Here is a 19,147-nt window from a genome sequence, read left to right as displayed (position 1 = left end):
GGCCAGCCGCCTGCTACAAGCTGTCACAACGCCGGCAGCCCTGCTGCTGCAACTAATGGCAGGTCCTCTGGCAGCTGCAGTGACATACTGCTGCCACAAGGTGTCACTAATCCGTCAGGCCACCTGCCGCTGCCGCACTTCTATTGCTGTTTTTGGAGCAAACTTTGTCATTAGGATTATTTAATGCCTGTTCTATATTTACTTTCAATTAATGATGTGCTAAATTGACATATTGAATTACTTAACTATATAATTTTTTTTTCAGAAAACAATAGGAGACTATTTAAGATGGAAACTATTTGTTTTTATGTATAACGTGCTGAAAGCAAGACAAGGAGAAATTCTACATAGAGCATGAAACAGGCATTTAAATTTCAATTAATAAACAACAAGGAACCTGGTGGAAGGACGCCAGGCAGTACCAGAGCGTGCCATCAGCTGCCTGGCAGGATATGAAAGGGGTGTTTTTGTGGAAGTGATGCAAGTTATCAGCAAATGTATATTTCAGTGACCTGTACATTTTACAGCAATTTAATCAGTGAGAATGCTTATACAGCTTATTGTTTTCCTGTTTTTCTTTATTGTTATCATTCCGTCGGCGTCTAACTACACTCAGAAAAGTTTGACCATTGTCTACCTAAAAAAAATTAAGGCAACAAAGTGACACTTAATATAATTAAATACATTTTAATTACTTCAACTTTGATTAAAAAATATTGATTTAATTAAGCAAATTTAAAAAAAATTATTAAATACAAAATAATGAGGTCTAAATACTTTGAATTTACTTATAATATGGCAAATGTTGAGTAAATCCAAATCAATTATACAGGGAAAACTGATTAATATTTACTATGACTTTCCTTTCTGAAAGAAAGTAATTTAGATATACCAAATATTTGTGAAAAAAGTGATTTAGATTTACTAATTAATCATGTGGAATTAATTTGTATTTACTAAATATCTATGGAGGACCAAGTCTTCCATAATTAAAAATAAATACAGAAATAAATAAATGCTCAATAAATAAATATGCATACGATTAATTGCCACCAAAAAATACAATGCACAAATAAATGTAGGTAGAAATTAAATTATACAGTCAGACATAAATGTATATATCTCTTTTAATTAGCTACTTTATTTATTCATTACTTATTTTTTAATTATTTATTTATGTGCAAGTTATAATATTTTTGTCTGTTTTATTCTTTCTTTGTATTTTTTTGCCCTATTTATTTCCTCCATGCTATTTATTTCTGCCTGTCCTATTTACATTTCTGCCTGTCCTATTTACATTTCTGCCTGTCCTTTTTACATTTCTGTATGCATTTCTGCCTCATTATGCAAATGAGGAAGGGGCGGGTCTTAAGGGGTAAACTTCTGCCCATTGGTTGGTTAGCATTTTACTGCATCCTTCGAATCTACATTTCACCGGCCTCAGTCACAACAAAGATGGCTACCTACGACGAAGTTGTCAGTGAGCTGAGACATTTAGCAACTGTTTTGGAAAACAATGCTAACGTTATAAGTATTGACTTTATTATTTTTCGTTTGGACGCTCTGAAAGAACGTGTGTTTCAGTTAGCGGCACACATGGACACAGATGTCGACAATGTAGTTTTTCAGAATCTGGAGGAAGCGGCCCATCTTCTTAACTCGGTCGCTAACGTTAATCACACACCTGGAATAGCTGGTCGCCCTGCTTATATATTGCCTGTGGACGCCCTGGAAGGACTTTTACATGCGGGATTGCCTGTTGGTGCCATTGCAAGGCTTTTTGGAGTCAGCGAAACAACAGTTTATCGTCGGATGGCAGAGAATGACATAAGGTGAGTGTACCATTACATTTGATGCCAATAGAAACAGTGTGTGTAACGTTACCAATTCACAAGAATGACACAGGAGAAAGACAAACCCTTCCTAGCTTGTTAATTTACATAGTTATGGAACTAAACAAGAATGCATAGAAAGTAACGTTAAGTCGCGCACAGTTTCAGACTCCAGTCGGACTCAAGGTGCAGGAGCAGCTGCTCCGCCATTCATCATAAACATGTCAATTCAATTCAATTCAATTCAATTCAATTTTATTTATATAGCGCCAAATCATGAAACATGTCATCTCAAGGCACTTTACAAAGTCAAGTTCAATCATATTATACAGATTGGGTCAGATTATACAGATTGGTCAAAAATGTCCTATATAAGGAAACCAGTTGATTGCATCAAAGTCCCGACAAGCAGCATTCACTCCTGGGGAACCGTAGAGCCACAGGAAGAGTCATCTGCATTGTACATGGCTTTGCTGCAATCCCTCATACTGAGCAAGCATGAAGCGACAGTGGGAAGAAAAACCACCCATTAACGGGAAAAAAAACCTCCGGCAGAACCGGGCTCAGTATGAACGGTCATCTGCCTCGACCGACTGGGGTTACAGAAGACAGAACAGAGACACAACAAGAGAAACAAAAAAGCACAGAAGCACACATTGATCTAGTAATCTGTTCTACATTAGATGGTAGTAGCGGGTGAGCCGTCTTCTCTGGATGATGTCACAGTTAACAGAACGCCAGACCAGGTGTACCTACTATGAAGAGAAAAGAGAGAGAACAGAAAGTTAAAGCAGAAATGACAACACATAATGCATAATTGAAGAACAGTAGAACTCAATATAGTGAGAAAATTAGATCCTGATATACTCCAGTAACCTAAGCCTATAGCAGTAAAACTATAAAGGTAGCTGAGAGTAACATGAGTCACTAGTTATAATTTTTGTCAAAAAGAAAAGTTTTAAGCCTAGTCTTAAAAGTAGACAGGGTGTCTGCCTCACGGACCAAAACTGGGAGTTGGTTCCACAGGAGAGGAGCCTGATAGCTAAAGGATCTGCCTCCCATTCTACTTTTAGAGACTCTAGGAACCACCAGCAGACCTGCGGTCTGAGAGTGAAGTGCTCTGTTAGGAACATACGGGGTAATCAGAGCTCTGATATATGATGGAGTTTGATTATGAAGGGCTTTATACGTTAGAAGAAGAATTTTAAATTCTATTCTTGATTTAACAGGAAGCCAATGAAGGGAAGCTAAAATTGGAGAAATATGATCCCTCTTGTTGATTTTCATCAGAACTCTTGCTGCAGCATTTTGGATCAGCTGAAGGCTTTGAACTGCATTTTGTGGAATTCCTGATAGTAAAGAATTACAATAGTCCAGCCTTGAAGTAACAAATGCATGGACCAGTTTTTCAGCATCACTCCTGGACAGAATGTTTCTAATTTTGGCGATATTCCGGAGGTGAAAAAAGGAAACTCTGGAAACCTGTTTAATATGGGATTTAAATGACATGTCTTGGTCAAAAATAACACCAAGATTTTTTACTTTATTACCAGAGGCCAGGTTAATGCCACCCAGATTAAGTGATTGGTTAAGAAGTTTATTTTTTGAGGACTCTGGCCCAAAGATTAAATTTATTAGAAACGCAGATGGGTTGGTGGTGATCTGGGGTCTGTAATCTAGAGCTATGCTTCCTACGAACTGTCACCCAGCCAGCCTGGTTACCAGGCTGCTCGGGTACTACTGCTTTAGGTTCGCTACGTGAAGTTACTCTATGCGGCTCCGCGCTAGCAAAAGAGCGGCTATCAGCTGGTTTTTCAACAGCACGGAGCCGGGTCTCCAATTCTGACACCCTCGCCTCCAAAGCTACAAAAACACTACATTTATTACATGTACCATCATCACTAAAGGAGGCAGAGGAATAACTGAACATCTGACACAGAGAGCAGCAGATAGGAGACTTAGTCAGGGACGGAGAAGCCATTATGAGGCTAAGGCTTGGCTAGCGCTAGGCTAACGCTAGGCTAAAGCTAGGCTAACGCCCTATTATCACGCCAAAGAACAAACCGTGTGAAACACGAGGAGTTCCCAAACGTGATGAGCAGCCACAGACAATGTTTTAAAAGTGCTTATGTTTGGAAACAGATGTTACAGCAAAGAGGTTTAAAGATTAACTTTATTTTTTGAAGACTCTGGCCCAAAGATTACAACTTCTGTCTTGTCAGAATTTAAATGCAGGAAATTTAAAGTCATCCAGCTTTTGATGTCATCAAGACATGACTGCAGTCGAAGTAACTGATTGGATTCATCAGGATTTATGGATAAATATAGCTGAGTGTCATCAGCATAACAGTGGAAATTAATCCCATGCTGTCTGATAATTTTGCCAATCGGAAGCATATATATAGTAAAGAGAATTGGTCCAAGGACTGAACCCTGTGGTACTCCGCAAGTGACCCTAGAGTTTGAGGAAGAGCCTGGAGCAAAGCTCCGTCGTTCACACAGCAACAACAGGAAGTGACACAATACGCCTTACCGCAAACAGGAAGTCCGCGAGCCAATCAGGCTTCAGGTAATGCTTTAAAACTTCACACAACAAGACCCAAACAAAGAAACGCTGAACGCAAAATAGGTTAGTAACCTGTGGTGAGTAAACAGGTTTAGCTCAGCATTGGCTATCTGACGTTAGCTTGCTTGTTGCTTCAGCTACGACCTACGGGAGGTTTGCTCCGACTCTGTCCTTCGTTATAAGAAGATGAATGAGCATTTGTTGACTTTCCAAACTTGTGGTAATCGATTAATGAAGGCTAATCATCTACGTCTCGCAGGCTGCCATCACGTTAATTATTACAGCTTGGCTGTTGATCATGTTACAGTTTTATTTAGTTATAATGTTACACTGATTTGAGAGTTTGGTGGTGTGTTGACTGACAGTAGTTTAAGCTACTGATTACATTGCACATTACACAATTGTGCTCTGTGAAAAACAGATTATAGTTTATTGTTTTGAGAGTCTGGGGGATGAGTTGACTTACAGGAGTTTATAATAATAAATTAATTGCTCATTACATGGTTGTGCTCTGTAAATCAAAAACAGGTTACGGTTACAGAATTCCTTATAGCTATGCAGTTTTATAAGCAGCGTGGATCGAAAGCAGCCGGTGATACAACATTCATAAAAACCACGAGAGACTTGAGACTTGACTCGGACTCTAGCTCAAAGACCTGTGAGCATCTCTGGAGTACACAAACGAGAAATTAACCTCTTGGATTGTATACTGCTCACGATGTGCTTACTTATACAATAAGCAGTAATAAAACACTAAACGGTAATACAGTCATAAAATCAAACACAGCTAAGCTACAGTATAGAGAACACATACCGATATTTACACCACAAACAAAATAAACAGATTGATACAAAAGTGCAATGAGCACAGTGCAAAGGATGTAGGAGTAACATTAAATTATTATTACCGTTATTATTGTGTACATGTCAGAGGTGGATGTGATATACAACACATACACATACAAGCATACATGTACACAGTGTGATGAGTGCAAAGAATGCTGGAATAAATAACTATAATGAGCGGTGTTATGTACATGAGGTAGGTGGGTTTGGTGTACAGTACATAAAATATACAGCATAGTATGACAATAACAACAATAACAACCGGTCTGAAATGGTTATAAATAAATTAAATTTCCAGTTGACCAAATTGCTTTTTTTTTAAAGGGTGTCAGACCTGCTGTTCAGCAACATTGACGATGAGGAGTTGGATGCAATGGTACGGGAGATCCTCAGATGTCATCCTAATACAGGATATAAAATGATGCTGGGCCATCTGAATGCTCAAGGAATCCAAATTCAAAGTAAGTAGGCTAGTGTGTGTTGGTTATGACAATAAACACTGTAGGCGTTATGTAATATCGATGTGTTTGTCAGTCACTGAAATTACAGCTGCTTGGTCATCATGACCATATTATAAACAATTGTTTATCACAAGTGCAGTACAATATTTTTTTTAAAGCACCAAAAATCATCTTCACAATGTAGTCTCTTTCAATGAGCTGTTCTATCAAACATATTGTGATATTTGATGTGGCCCATTGCTTAACACGGCATTTCCATTTGTGTACTATGGACAATGTCTCCACAGACTAACAAATATGTGATCTATAATCACTATTTACCTGTTTTTCAAGGAAGTCGAGTGCAAGAATCAATGAGGCGTGTTGATCAGGAGGGGGTTTCTATGCGCACTGTCCAACTCCACACAGCAAGACGCAGAAGATATTCTGTTCCAGCCCCTAACAGTTTGTGGCATATCGATGGCAACCATAAACTTATAAGGTCATAATGAGCTGTTGTAAATAACACATCATAAAACAATTCAAAATAATGCAATATTGGTTTTATGTACATTTTACCATCAGATTTTCTTTGAAGGCGGGCTCACCTGTTTACACAATGGAATTAAAACTAGTAATTTATTCAATATCATCACTCATGCTGCCACTTTCTCACTGTGAGATCGGATTTCACAATAATTTCCTTTTCTATTAATGGTGTTTCTTGAAGGTTACTATGAAGTTATTTGCGTTATTCTTGAAATTACAATACAATTTCCATTTTTTTATATTGCAGATGGCGATTTGTGGTTCATGGAGGCATTGACGGCTTCAGCCGTCTTATTGTGTACTTGAAAGCCGCCACCAATAACCGTGCGTCAACGGTCTGCAAATGCTTTCTCGAAGCAGTCGGTCTATATGGAGTGCCATCACGTGTTCGCTCTGATAAAGGAGGAGAGAATGTCCAAGTGGCCCACTTCATGGTGTCCACCAGAGGTCCAAACAGGAATTCTCATCTCACAGGAAGAAGCACACACAACCAGAGGTGATTTCCTTTTGTAAAACTGTAGTAAGTTCCACTTTTAATCTTGTTTTCATTATTGGCCTTTTTAAAACTTCTGCTTTGCGTTATCTTATTTTTTTCAGTTGTAGTTCTGTTACATTACTTTAGTAACATCGTTCATTGCTGGGAACAGTGCAATTATTGGTAGTAAGGGTTCTATACAGTAATTTATTAATTTTGTGGACATTAAATGGTGTATAAAAACTGGTTGTCCTAAACTTTATTCTTCTATGTCCATTTTGCTCATCATGCGCAGATGTTTATGTCATACATTTAATATGTATACATCCAAGTCATTAATGACTTTATTTCTTGTTTTTGTATTTTTTCTGTTTGTCCAGGATAGAGAGATTGTGGAGAGATGTCTTTGGAGCAGTCTTGGATCTGTTCTACACAACATTCTGCAATCTAGAGGCAGAAGGTCTACTCAACCCGGACAATGAGATCCAGCTGTATGCACTGCACTGGGCCTTTCTTCCACAACTTGACAGACATCTGCAGCTGTTCAAAGATGGCTGGAAACACCATCGACTGCGCACAGAGAGGAATCAGTCACCACACCTACTATGGTCTCAAAACCAGCGTGAGGGTGAAGATCCCTACCAGGTTTGTAGTAGAAACAAATCTCAAGGTTTATGTCAGAACACTCAAAGGGCCTAATTGAAATGACGGTCGAACTACATGAACTAAAAGGGCGTGTGGGAGCATTGAGCTGACCCACCAACATTTTCGTTCATCTTGGTCATGGTATTTGTTTTTCCAAGTGAATACCTTCACTTACAGACGACAGATTAAGATCTCAAGATCTTACTAATTAAAACACATCTACATGATGTTGAATTTCTAAATTAAAGCCCTCCAAAATATCTACGTTAAGTAAAGTTGACTTAAGTTGCTGTTGATATTGCTACGAAATGGTCCGATTTCAGGGGATACCGTCACTTTAGCCTGACAGTAACATCTCCAGATTATGGTCAATAAATTTCATCCTCACCTAAAGTGGAATTTCAAAATAAAAAGACAAAATCTCTATATTTAGTTACTTTGTCCTCAGTTGCTGTCAATGTTGCTACTAACCCTTACGTTTTAAGTGAAAATTAAAAAAGCAACTGAGGTTTACATTTTCACACTAAGTACATATTAATTACTTACACACACACAAAATAAAACAAGGTCCAGAAAAAAAAACTGAAATAGAAAAAGGTAACCATTAAGTGTTTAAAAATATTAAGAACATTTACATTGTTTGCTGACAGAACTTTGCTTTCAACAAACAAAAATATTCTTAATTCTACAAATACAAAACTTAGAGTGTAACTCTCTCTACAACTTCAAAATCACACTTACAAAGCACAAACTGTTTTAAAAAATAATAACCTTCATAGTTAACTCCTATTAGGTATTTCATCATTAAATGGAATTTATCTGAAAACATTTTTAAATAAGGAAACCTGTTCAGTGATTTTTCCTTGGCTACATCGTCATCCAAAATCCTGTTTGTGGCGCAGCAAAGTGTCATGAATCAGTACTAAGACTGACACTTAAGATTTAGTCCTACACTTAACTCAAATTGGGACTATGATGTTGATAACTTTTAAGCACATCTTTGAGCCAAGATTTTTTATTTTTTTTTTTTTTACAAGTAAACTCTTAGCAGTGTTCTTATGAGTAATTCTGACAAGCTTGATAAATATGGACCCAGATTTTTAAAATATTACATTTCCAAGAGTATGTTGAAAATGCATTAAGAAGTGATACTTATGTAATATATTGATAAAGTTTTGGACTATGGCCATTATTTAGATGATGTCCAACATACTGTGTCAAACAGAACACTAGGCTTGTAAGTAATGATCATTATTATAATACAATATAATTTACTTATCTCCTAAGCTCAAGATGGCATCCTGAAATGCATTATTTTGTCTACAGCCGAAAGGTACTCACTTTACTGTCATTGTAAAATAAAGAAACCAAAATTTTATAAGAAATCACATTTTTAATAAGCTGGAATCAGAGAACTTTTCTTTTTAAAAAATTACTCAAACACAGAATCATTCAGAATTAATCATTGCATCACTATTACAAAGCACAATGATTAAATTTGTTTAAACCATTGGTTAAAATTAGTCCTTAAATTTAACTCGACTTGCTCATTTGTGTTCTTGCAATTAGAATTAAGAGTTTATCAGTGATTGTTTGAAAAAGTTCTACCTGAACAGGGCAAACAGCAAAGTATTTTCCCCCACTGTCTGTCTATCCTTCTTTATCGACAACATGACCCTCAATCAAAAGTTACATACTTCTTAAATTGTTTGCAAATCTCTTTTAGGTTGACATGGACTATGGCATTGACTGGGAGAGTCCACATGGTCACCACCCTGAAGGAGTGCCAGTGCCCGATGTTCAGGTTCCACGGCCCTTGACTGAAGTGGAATTGCAAAGACTGCCAGATCCTCAAGGACCTTTTTGCAATGTTCTGAATGTTTACAGTGAAGCAATTAGCACACTGACCGACATATTTGGAGAGGTTTAAAAATGTAATTTTTAACTTTTATGTTCAGACATTTCAGTTAAAGTTAATTGCGGATAGTTAACATTTGGTGAAACTAACCATAAACCATAGCTGAATAGAAGGGTCTTTAAAGTTTAAGGCAGTTCTCATATTTGCTTAAATTATGTTGCTTACATTTGAAATTATCTCACTAATTTGTTGATGACTAAGTGTGTTGAATTTCATAAAAAGAACTTAAGTCAGTAATTCATTTGTCAAATGTTTTTATTACCACCAGTGCTTTGAACAAATACAACTAAATTAGATATGAACTTGTTGTGTCACTGTCTCTATCAGTGCTTGTGAACAGAACTAAATGAGATCTGAACCTTTGTCTCTGTCAGGGCTCAAATCTGACCAAATCCAGAGTAGGAAGAGGATATGCTTGCCATCAAGTCATGAACAAAGTCTTCATAGTTCATAGTATTTTTTGACAGCTTTAGAGTCAAAAAACAAGTTGATGACTGTGGTAGGGCACAATCGATTATTTCCACCTCCAAGTTTGAGGAAACAACTCCCCAGCCAGTCCAGAACGTGAGCAACGTCTTCAGGACTTCCGGAGTACCTTACAAAAATACACAGGGGAAAAAAATTCAATACACACACTGACGCTCATATACTACATGGAGCGAGTCTTACTCCAGAACAAAGGCAACATACCATCCTCTATAAATTTACGGAGGAAGGTCATTATTCTGCAGTGGTCCTCCAGGCTGACGATGTCCTCATCAATGTCCTCATCCCTTGGCCAGTTGATATTGTCCAAAATCATCTACCAAACATTTAATAAATTAGTTACTTATATGAAATGATGTTTCTATATCCTGATAGATTTTAACAGATACCTTGCAACTAAGATGCAACATGCACATAAATGGGAAAAAGTAATAAAATATAACAAATGTATTTGCATTACTTGTGGCGTGATCTCTGCATTGCAGGCCCTTGGGAATAGGACTTCCACAGCATCTGGCCTGGAGCTAAAAAACTCCCAGACACCCGTGTCTTTTAGGCCTCGTCGGATTTGTTTAACCTGCTGGGTTGTCCGTCCAAGAACCTGTAAAATGAAACAAAATGAGTGGGGTCTACTAGGATACATTTACATGCTTTATATTCCAAAACTCATTCATCTCTATTCATCCACAGTCTGTAACAATGTTAGTGCTCCTTTTGATTCCCCTACTGACAAGCTCAGTGCTCCTCCCTCTGGTTTGTACTTTGGGCTTTAGCTGAAAAAAAGCATGCTATTGTCTCTTTAAGAACAGGCCAAATTACAAGGACCATAATTGTTAATAGCTTACAGCATGGATCAGTATTTTCTCCCTCAGCCACCACCTGTTGTTCATTGTGACACCAGGCAGGTCCCAGGGCAGTGTCACAGAAAGAATCTGGGATTTGTCTTCTTCGGACAGGTCCTTGGTTCCTTCCAACTGATCAGTGACATCAACACAGGAGAGCCAAATACAATATTTGTAATATAGGCAATTAAAAAAGTAGGTGCTTGGCAATACATTTTTACAACTATTTGATAACAGTGCGGTTTGGAAACACTACATTATATAAATAAAACGTGTTAATTCAGACCAGTGCCAAGACATCCCGGACATCCTGATCCACACAGTCTGACAGGGATATGGTTGCCATCTCTGGACTGCCGCCAAAAAGTACATGGATGATTGCTGTGCTTAGGCCAGTGAGACATGGGCCCCCATTCAAGAATGAATGACCAACCATCCTTCCTGCAGTCACAAATAAATCACCCTCCAGGAGCTCCCGACTTGTTGAGGGAATAAGGTGGTCACTCTCTCCCTCGAAGAGAAGCATTTTCCCTTCAGAGGAGAAACTGTCAAATAACAGACACAGAAATTCTTCTGTATGCAAGAAAAATGTAGAGTGACATACCTTTTTTTTCATCCAGAAGGAAACCACTCTGGACAGCTCCCATCACAGTGGACAACACATGCCGCGTTACGCCTTCACCAATAGCAGAGTCACCTATGTCAAAAATGGGCTTTTATTATAAGTTACACCACAGGCTTTTGGAAAAACTACATCATCTAAGTCATAACTGCACAGACTTAACATACTAAATTCACATATCTATGTATTTGCAGGAATAGTAAAAAAAAATTCACCAATCAATCTGCAAGTTAGGGGCCTTGCCCATTCCACCCTGGGCCTCTTGTATATTGAGATGATCGCTCTGTGTCTCTCTTCTTCAGAGTCCATGAGACTCAGGGTGAATGTGAGGGGCTCCATATGTTGATTCTTTTCTAGAGCTGCCTGTGTGAAAAGCTGGGCTGCTTTCTCTGGGTCCAGTTGTGTAACCCAAGCTTAAAAAAGGGTAAATTACATTAGGAAACAGTAACTGAACCTTTAAGAGTATGCATGTACTAGGGCTGGACAATAATTCAATAACGATATATATTGATCGATAGACAGATGGTTCAATATAAAAAACAGGGGTCAATAAAAGAACAGTGCATTCTAGCCTATCATGTAGGTTAAGACTAGAGTTATTATATTCTGCCAACCAATCATAAACGCAGGAAAGCTCCGTCAGCCTTCAGAGAGTTCAGAGAGCACGTGTTCTTTTTTTAACACTTACAGTTTTTGTAAAAAGTTGGTAGAATAATGGGTTGTGTTTGAATCCATTTATTTAAAAATAGGTCTTTAGGCTACAGCCGAAAATGGCCAGGGCTGCACTTAAAATGTATATTTTCAATTGTTTTAATAATTATCGATATCAATCAATATGATTTCTATTTTATCGATATGCTTTTATTTTTATATTGTCCAGCCCTAGCATGTATATGGCTTCACTCAATTTAAAACACACAGTGTATACATGAATTTTTGATTATCTATTTAAAAGCAGCTCTGTGATGTTATGAAGATGCAGCATGGAGAAACCTGAACATATGGTACAAGTTATTATACTTAGGTAGACTATCCTTTATAGCAACACACTTACAATCAGTAGTGACCTCAGTAGGTGGGATTCCAGGACCAGGTGCTATTCCTCTTGCTACTGATATAGAATGACAACCAGTTACTAAGTGACATGATGTGTGTTCAAGGGTTGTGTCAAATCTCATCCTTAAGCAATTTCATAACATATGGGGGGAGTTAAGTAAAACATATAGGACCAATGATTTTATTGATTAGCTCTACCATGCCTTATAGCAATGTACTTACCATCAATGGTGGCCTCTGTGGGTGGGTTTTCAGTGGCACTTGCTGCTCCTGCTGACATGGAATGACAGAAATTAGCATGTGAAAAAACACTATGTGACAGACCAACTACAGTGGTAGCATTCAGAATATTTCAACAAAATTGTTTTTGGATTTTCACATGGAATATTTCAACTTCCAAAACAAATAAAGAACATAAAACTTCACTAGTATTTAAAGGTACAGAAACTCTACCCTCATTCACATCTAGTCCTGGGTCATGTGAGGTTGATGCTGAGGCCGAGGCACTGGCTGTCCCTGTCCCACTTTCCCTCTCCCTGTTTTGGGTCCTGTCACCCTGTAACTCACTTGAGGGTAATCATTATATCATCAGTTAGTCAGTAATGGTCATAACACACATGGCAATATAGCCATGTACAACTGCCATGCCTTTGGTTACCTAAAAAGCCATATATGCAATTACTATATCTGTTCTGGGATTTGGTCACAGTTCTGTTTGACCAGCACTAGTATCTGCCTTTTCCTTCACGCTCTGGTCACGCACCTGAATGAGTGCATGGGTAGGTAAGCCATGCTATCATTTTATGATAGGAAATACTGCTCTCTTCATTGTTGTGTTGCTTGTGGAGAAGGGTGTTCAGTCAATTTAATATTGCAATATCTCCCCACACATAATAAAAATAGAACCACTTTTATAAAACAAATAATCTAACTTTTCACTGATAACGTTAGGCATACAATCACTTGCAAAAAAACAACATCTGGCCTGAATAGGTCATCATTAACTGCTGAGAAAACAAAGCTTTTTAGCTGATTAACAAACATCCCCATTAGGACTACTTTCAGTACCGTTCACAGGTCCTATTGTGTTCCCTTATGTGGGAAAATGGAAATTCCTCTCCACACAGAAGACATGGTGTTGAGGGTCCAATTTCTGAAGGTCTACCAATAATTTCCTACAAGTACAAACACAAATTAATATATTTATGTAACTCCATCTATAAATCTGAAGACTTAAACAGCAACACCACTGGTCCACAGGATTTCTTTAAAAATTGCATTCATTGAGAAATCAAGCATTACCTGTTCTGTGCTGACATTACACTGAAGGGGGCGAATGTATAATGTGGTTTGGTGGATGAGGAGAACAGGATCCTTTAAGTATTGGGCAGTGTAGCCCTGATCTGGACAAGGGAGAAGTGACAGCTGTCGACTCCTGGTGTTGCCACAAATCCTCATAAACTCAAACCCCCCAGCATCTCTCAACTTTGGATAATTTATATATACAAATTCCGTAAACTGCTGTGGGCTGTGTAGGTCACCTGAAAACAAAAAAGCAAAACAAAGTTCTTTGAATAAACATTTTCATAACAATTAACTTTTTTGAATATTTGTTTTCAGTGTCATTACAATAAATTACACATAATGTTTTAATGTGGTATTGATATTTTCTCAAGAATGGATCTTGAGAAAATATCAATGTCTGGTCAATACTTTCTGTGAATAACTGCTGTATAAATATAGGCAAAAAATATTTACACATACAAAAACACCCCCCCCCCCAAAAAAAAAAACACCTTTACATAAACATCCACATTTGCAAACTGTAAAAACGAGTATAAAATTCAATCACGCAATCAAATGACATACCTCGAAAGCACAGGCGCCTCTCCCCCAATCCTGCTCTTAGTAGGCGCTCCTTCTCAGCCCTTGTGGGCACCACTGCACAGTCTTTACGAGCAAGGGCACAAAATGTGTGCGTGTATGTAAATCTGGGTGTGTGAGAAGGTGCACTGGCAGAACTCGTTTGCTGGTTGTTGGCACGCCTTGGTTGTCTTGACCAACCCATAGCACCACCAGCCTGCCTAGTGTAGGGTGCAAACAGCCTCAACACTTCAGCTAGAAAAAGGGAATAATATAGAAAACAAATGCTAGCAACACAAAACCTCATGCTATATTTGAACTTAACATCACAGCAGCTTTCACTTTAGGAAGGTTACATATTAGAGATCACAGGTTGTCAGCAAACTAACTTACCATCAACAGGATGTCGGCCCATAGAAGAATGACTGGCTGTTCCTGGTCTTGCTGCTGCTATTAATATTGAAATGAATATATTAGGATGTAATGCTCCAGACAAGGATTCAGCATAGTGTAGCAGATTCTCTGTACTCAGACTTGCAACCTCAGGTGTGACTGAGTTATTACCAACAATCAATTTTAAAGGCAAAGCTTCCAAATTAAGTCAACAGACGCAAAAAGTATAGAAACATTTGTATTAGATTGCAAACTTGTCACACCAAACACTGCACCTTATAACTTCTTCGCCTCAGTCAAATTAAATATTTATTAAATTGTCATGGTTGAGTTTTGGTTTGGCTTTGTTTTTCTGTTATTTTCATTTTTTCATCTCTTTTGGGTTAGGTTTGACTTTATTTATTGTTAGTTTTCAGTCATCAGTTATTTTCTGTCATTTTTCACTTCACCTCCTCAGCAGTCAGTCACACCTGTTATCATTTACCAGTCAATTAGCCAGATCCTTGTTCCACCTGTGTAGTGCTCTATTTAAACCTCCCTCTGCCTTCAGTTCAGCACTGGGCCGTCATCATTCCACACCTCTCCATGCCAGTCCCCGTTTTTGCCTTGGAAGCTTTGTTTTGCTCCTGTTGTTAAGGTTAGTCCTGTCAGTCACTCTAAGGACTGTTCGTTCACTGTTTGTTCCTGGAGAGGTTCTGCTCTGTGTCCTGGTGTCTCCATTCTCCGGAATTTAGACGCCCTTTGTCTCCTGGCGTATTAGGATGCCCTTTGTTCCTGGTTCCCTGGTGTTTAGATTTCTAGCGTTTAGATTTAGTGTTCCCGACGTGCTTAGACGCGCTCTGTTCTCGATTCCCCGGCGTGTTAGGACGCCCTCTGTTTTCGGTTCCCCGGCGTGTTAGGACGCCCTCTGTTTTCGGTTCCCCGGCGTGTTAGGACGCCCTCTGTTCTCGGTTCCCCGGCGTGTTGGGACGCCCTCTGTTCTCGGTTCCCCGGCGTGTAAGTACACCCTCCGTTCTTGTTCCTAGGCGTTTTAGATGTTCCTGCTTCCCTCATATCCCGACGTTCTCTTCCCCAGCCCCGGCGTTTTCCTCACGCCCCGGCGGGTTTCCCTTTGGCGCTAAGTACGCCCGTTCCTTCCCTTTGGCGTTGAGTACGCCTGTTTCTTCCCTCTGGCGTTGTCGTACGCCTGTTTCTTCCCTCTGGCGTTGTCGTACGCCTGTTTCTTCCCTCTGGCATTGTCGTACGCCTGTTCTGCCTTGTGGCGATGTTCGCCTGTCGTGCCCGTTTTTGCCTGGTGGCGATGTTCGCCTGTCAACGTCGGTTAAACGCCTTTTGTTTTGCCTACCAGCATCTGTTAGACATCCTTTTTAGTTCGCCCTAGTGGGTAGTTTTGGTTTGATTTTAGCCCACGATCCTACTTTCCCTCCACCCACCCAGGTTAGATCAGCTTAGTTATGACTCTTGCCCGCCATCCTGCCGTCCCTCCACCCACCCTGGTTAGATCAGCTTAGTTATGACTCTTGCCCGCCATCCTGCCGTCCCTCCACCCACCCTGGTTCGGTCACTTTGTAGTTTGTTTTGTTTGATAGGCCGTCCGGAGTCCGGCCTTGAGGGGGGGGTAATGTCATGGTTGAGTTTTGGTTTGGCTTTGTTTTTCTGTTATTTTCATTTTTTCATCTCTTTTGGGTTAGGTTTGACTTTATTTATTGTTAGTTTTCAGTCATCAGTTATTTTCTGTCATTTTTCACTTCACCTCCTCAGCGGTCAGTCACACCTGTTATCATTTACCAGTCAATTAGCCAGATCCTTGTTCCACCTGTGTAGTGCTCTATTTAAACCTCCCTCTGCCTTCAGTTCAGCACTGGGCCGTCATCATTCCACACCTCTCCATGCCAGTCCCCGTTTTTGCCTTGGAAGCTTTGTTTTGCTCCTGTTGTTAAGGTTAGTCCTGTCAGTCACTCTAAGGACTGTTCGTTCACTGTTTGTTCCTGGAGAGGTTCTGCTCTGTGTCCTGGTGTCTCCAGAGAACTGCTAGCTGGACTAGCCATCCTGGAAAGGCTCTGCTCTGTACCCTGGTGTCTCTCAAGTTCTGCTAACCTGACTAGTCGCCCTGGTGAAGCTCAGCTCTGAGCCCTGGTGTCTCTCAAGTTCTGCTAACCTGACTAGCCGCCCTGGTGAAGCTCAGCTCTGAGCCCTGGTGTCTCTCAAGTTCTGCTAACCTGACTAGCCGCCCTGGTGAAGCTCAGCTCTGTGCCCTGGTGTCTCTCAAGTTCTGCTAACCTGACTAGCCGCCCTGGTGAAGCTCAGCTCTGTGCCCTGGTGTCTCCAAATGAACTGCTAACCTGAGTGCTATGAGGCCTGCTAGCCGAGCAGCACCTAGGAAGTGTGGACTCTCTGTCTCCGGGCCGTCAGCTCCTGCAATCACATTCATCCCTGACCTTCTGCAGTCCTGAACCTCCGGTCTTCATCACTCACCACCCAGCAGACTTCCTTCAATAAAAACTCAAACTTTTAGTCCCGTGTGTGTGTCCTGAGTTCATCGGTAAACAAAACCCTGACATAAATAGTATAGTTTTACTAATTATGATTACACTGAATATCAAAATGATATAAGTTACACAAATACAATAGAACCGAATAAAGATACATAAATAGATAGATAGATAGATATATAGATAGCTTTATTTGTCATTTTGTATGCTTAAAGTGCGTACAGAAATAAATTTCGTTTGCATTCAGCTTGAAAAAATCACTGTATTTATCAATGTATACATACATACATACATGTATGTATGTATGTATGTAAATATATATACATGTATGTATGTATGTAAATATATATATATATATATATATATATATATATATATAATGTTGCTATAGACATGCTCACGTGTCTGCTCTGTTGCTGACTGAATTTTGCAAGGTCAGTCTTTAGATTTGCTTGGATGAAGTCGCTTGCAGTTATAGATAAAAATCCATCATGATTTGCACTCGGTTGTTTGCTAGTGATAGTTGGCTGATGGCCCGTAGCTGCTACCAGTGGTATAAACACAGCAGTAACCATGGCAACTGTGAATTCTGTCGGCATTGAAAGGGAAACAATTTATTGATATGTCCGGAGAGCAGAGCTTATCTATGACATTTGCATCTGTGCACAATTTATTGTTTTTTCAGGAGCGTAGATGTGGTACCTTCAGAGTTCATTGCTAAGTGATCTTGCACTCGTGACGAAAAGACAGCGTATGTTTGTGTGCGTGTCTCTCACTAGCGTAGCATGTAACTCCTATCACCGGTTCTGCAGCCTCGCATTTGTTTCCTTTCTCCGCCGCTTCTCGCGTGGCAGAGTAATTTATGGTAATACACCGGAAGATGTGAAGAGCTAATTCTCGTTAAAAACATTACTGCACATAGAGCTGATGTTTAGTAAAGTTAGTTCATGTCGATATATTTACGGATGCGTAAAGTAGCACTAATTGATAAATAAACTGGTGAACTACAGAACCTACCATTACGTTTCAAGATGAGGTTGCCTGTACAACGTTAACGTTACATCTGCATCGCTGCTCAACTTTTTAAAAAGTACAAAGTAGTTATGACCATTTTACGCCCGCTTACACAGTAACGTTAGCCTACATATGGCAAGATGTTTTAACATAAATTTGGTTTCGTCTGACTATCCGTTCCAGATATCTAAAACACACACACAATGCACTGAAAAACGGCTTAGGGAAGCTGAAAGCGCTTCTATCGACCCATGTCCAAGCTGGAAATAAGGAATATTCCGCAACCAAGGCCAGTTCAATTAATAACCAGATGCAGTTTTTATACTGTGGTAAAGCTCAATGGTAAATCTGACGTCATTTCGACTAGTCAGAATGTAATTAAAGATATCTCGAATAGGTATTTTGACTGGTCAAAATATAATTAGAGATATCTTAAATCGCAAAAACGTCTAGTCATAAGACAATTTGAGATATGTGGAACGTACGGGCGGTAAAAACCGAATGTATGATAAAACGGCTTGCCATAGTCACACGGCTTCTAACTAAGCCTGACATTAAACTAAGTTACAACAGAGAGCGGTAACTGTTACGTTCTCCTCTAAGACTTGCCACCAAAGTAACATATAAATCGCTCGCCAAGTCTTAAATTACCTTAAACTCATCTGTGAATAAGGTTAAAACATTTTGGATTAGCTAAATTACTCTAAATTAGAGAGAAAACCAGCCAGTCGAAAGCTTGCTAGCGAGCTTACAGGGAACGTTACTCCTCTGGCCTTCCTCGGGTTCCACACCACTGATACTCGAACTGGAAGCTGTTTATGTAAAAGTAAAGTAAAAGTTAAAAAAAATGTTCAAAGCACCACAGAAAAACATTTCAGATCCCAAACGTACAGCGTTCTAATTCTTCCAATCTATTGGCAGCTTCCCTTAAGAGGTCGGAAACTGAACGTCTCACTGCCGAGTCCGACATAGCTAAACAAAGGAGGAATGCTTTATGGCGGGGAAAAGCCATGTAGATTCGAAGGATGCAGTAAAATGCTAACCAACCAATGGGCAGAAGTTGAGCCCTTAAGACCCGCCCCTTCCTCATTTGCATAATGAGGCAGAA

At 39.4% G+C, this 19,147-nt stretch overlaps 2 protein-coding genes across 8 annotated transcripts; one reads left to right on the top strand and one right to left on the bottom strand.

Moving 5' to 3' along the window:
* Nucleotides 1–1,283: 1,283 nt before the first annotated feature.
* On the top strand, nucleotides 1,284–9,508 carry LOC105938849. Its single transcript, XM_036131318.1, has 6 exons — nucleotides 1,284–1,832; nucleotides 5,569–5,705; nucleotides 6,039–6,186; nucleotides 6,481–6,729; nucleotides 7,089–7,353; nucleotides 9,080–9,508. The coding sequence occupies exons 1-6, from the start codon at nucleotides 1,327–1,329 to the stop codon at nucleotides 9,281–9,283; spliced, it is 1,509 nt and encodes a 502-aa protein (XP_035987211.1). The 5' UTR covers nucleotides 1,284–1,326; the 3' UTR covers nucleotides 9,284–9,508.
* A 10-nt stretch (nucleotides 9,509–9,518) lies between these two features.
* Nucleotides 9,519–19,104, bottom strand: LOC110366477. 7 transcript variants are annotated; one of them, XM_036131311.1, is made up of 16 exons: nucleotides 18,931–19,104; nucleotides 18,792–18,851; nucleotides 14,534–14,590; nucleotides 14,147–14,395; nucleotides 13,580–13,818; nucleotides 13,346–13,452; nucleotides 12,731–12,843; nucleotides 12,500–12,550; nucleotides 12,276–12,332; nucleotides 11,437–11,634; nucleotides 11,204–11,296; nucleotides 10,886–11,130; nucleotides 10,603–10,731; nucleotides 10,218–10,358; nucleotides 9,962–10,073; nucleotides 9,519–9,866 (listed from the first exon to the last, which is right to left on the bottom strand). In XM_036131311.1, exons 1-16 carry the CDS (start codon nucleotides 19,049–19,051, stop codon nucleotides 9,649–9,651), a joined length of 2,190 nt encoding a protein of 729 aa, XP_035987204.1. In that variant the 5' UTR covers nucleotides 19,052–19,104; the 3' UTR covers nucleotides 9,519–9,648. The 7 variants fall into 7 exon arrangements, with proteins under 7 accessions (XP_035987204.1, XP_035987206.1, XP_035987205.1 ...); XM_036131313.1 differs by having other exon boundaries at nucleotides 12,276–12,329; XM_036131312.1 differs by having other exon boundaries at nucleotides 12,500–12,547.
* Between the last annotated feature and the right edge of the window lie 43 nt (nucleotides 19,105–19,147).

Source organism: Fundulus heteroclitus, unplaced genomic scaffold, assembly GCF_011125445.2.
Source record: "Fundulus heteroclitus isolate FHET01 unplaced genomic scaffold, MU-UCD_Fhet_4.1 scaffold_42, whole genome shotgun sequence".
In the NCBI taxonomy this organism is placed as follows: domain Eukaryota; kingdom Metazoa; phylum Chordata; class Actinopteri; order Cyprinodontiformes; family Fundulidae; genus Fundulus; species Fundulus heteroclitus.
This window is presented reverse-complemented; position numbering and strand designations above follow the sequence as displayed.

Excerpts from the sequence above, each read along its gene's own strand:
- LOC105938849 (XM_036131318.1), top strand. The coding sequence starts at position 1,327 with ATGCATTTCTGCCTCATTATGCAAATGAGGAAGGGGCGGGTCTTAAGG. Across the intron at positions 6,187-6,480 it reads GGCAACCATAAACTTATAAG|ATGGCGATTTGTGGTTCATG; the intron begins GTCATAATGAGC and ends TTTATATTGCAG. Across the intron at positions 7,354-9,079 it reads AGGGTGAAGATCCCTACCAG|GTTGACATGGACTATGGCAT; the intron begins GTTTGTAGTAGA and ends AATCTCTTTTAG.
- LOC110366477 (XM_036131311.1), bottom strand. The coding sequence starts at position 19,051 with ATGGCTTTTCCCCGCCATAAAGCATTCCTCCTTTGTTTAGCTATGTCG. Across the intron at positions 13,819-14,146 it reads GAGGCGCCTGTGCTTTCGAG|GTGACCTACACAGCCCACAG; the intron begins GTATGTCATTTG and ends TTTTGTTTTCAG. Across the intron at positions 12,551-12,730 it reads AGGACTAGATGTGAATGAGG|CAGGAGCAGCAAGTGCCACT; the intron begins GTAGAGTTTCTG and ends ATTCCATGTCAG.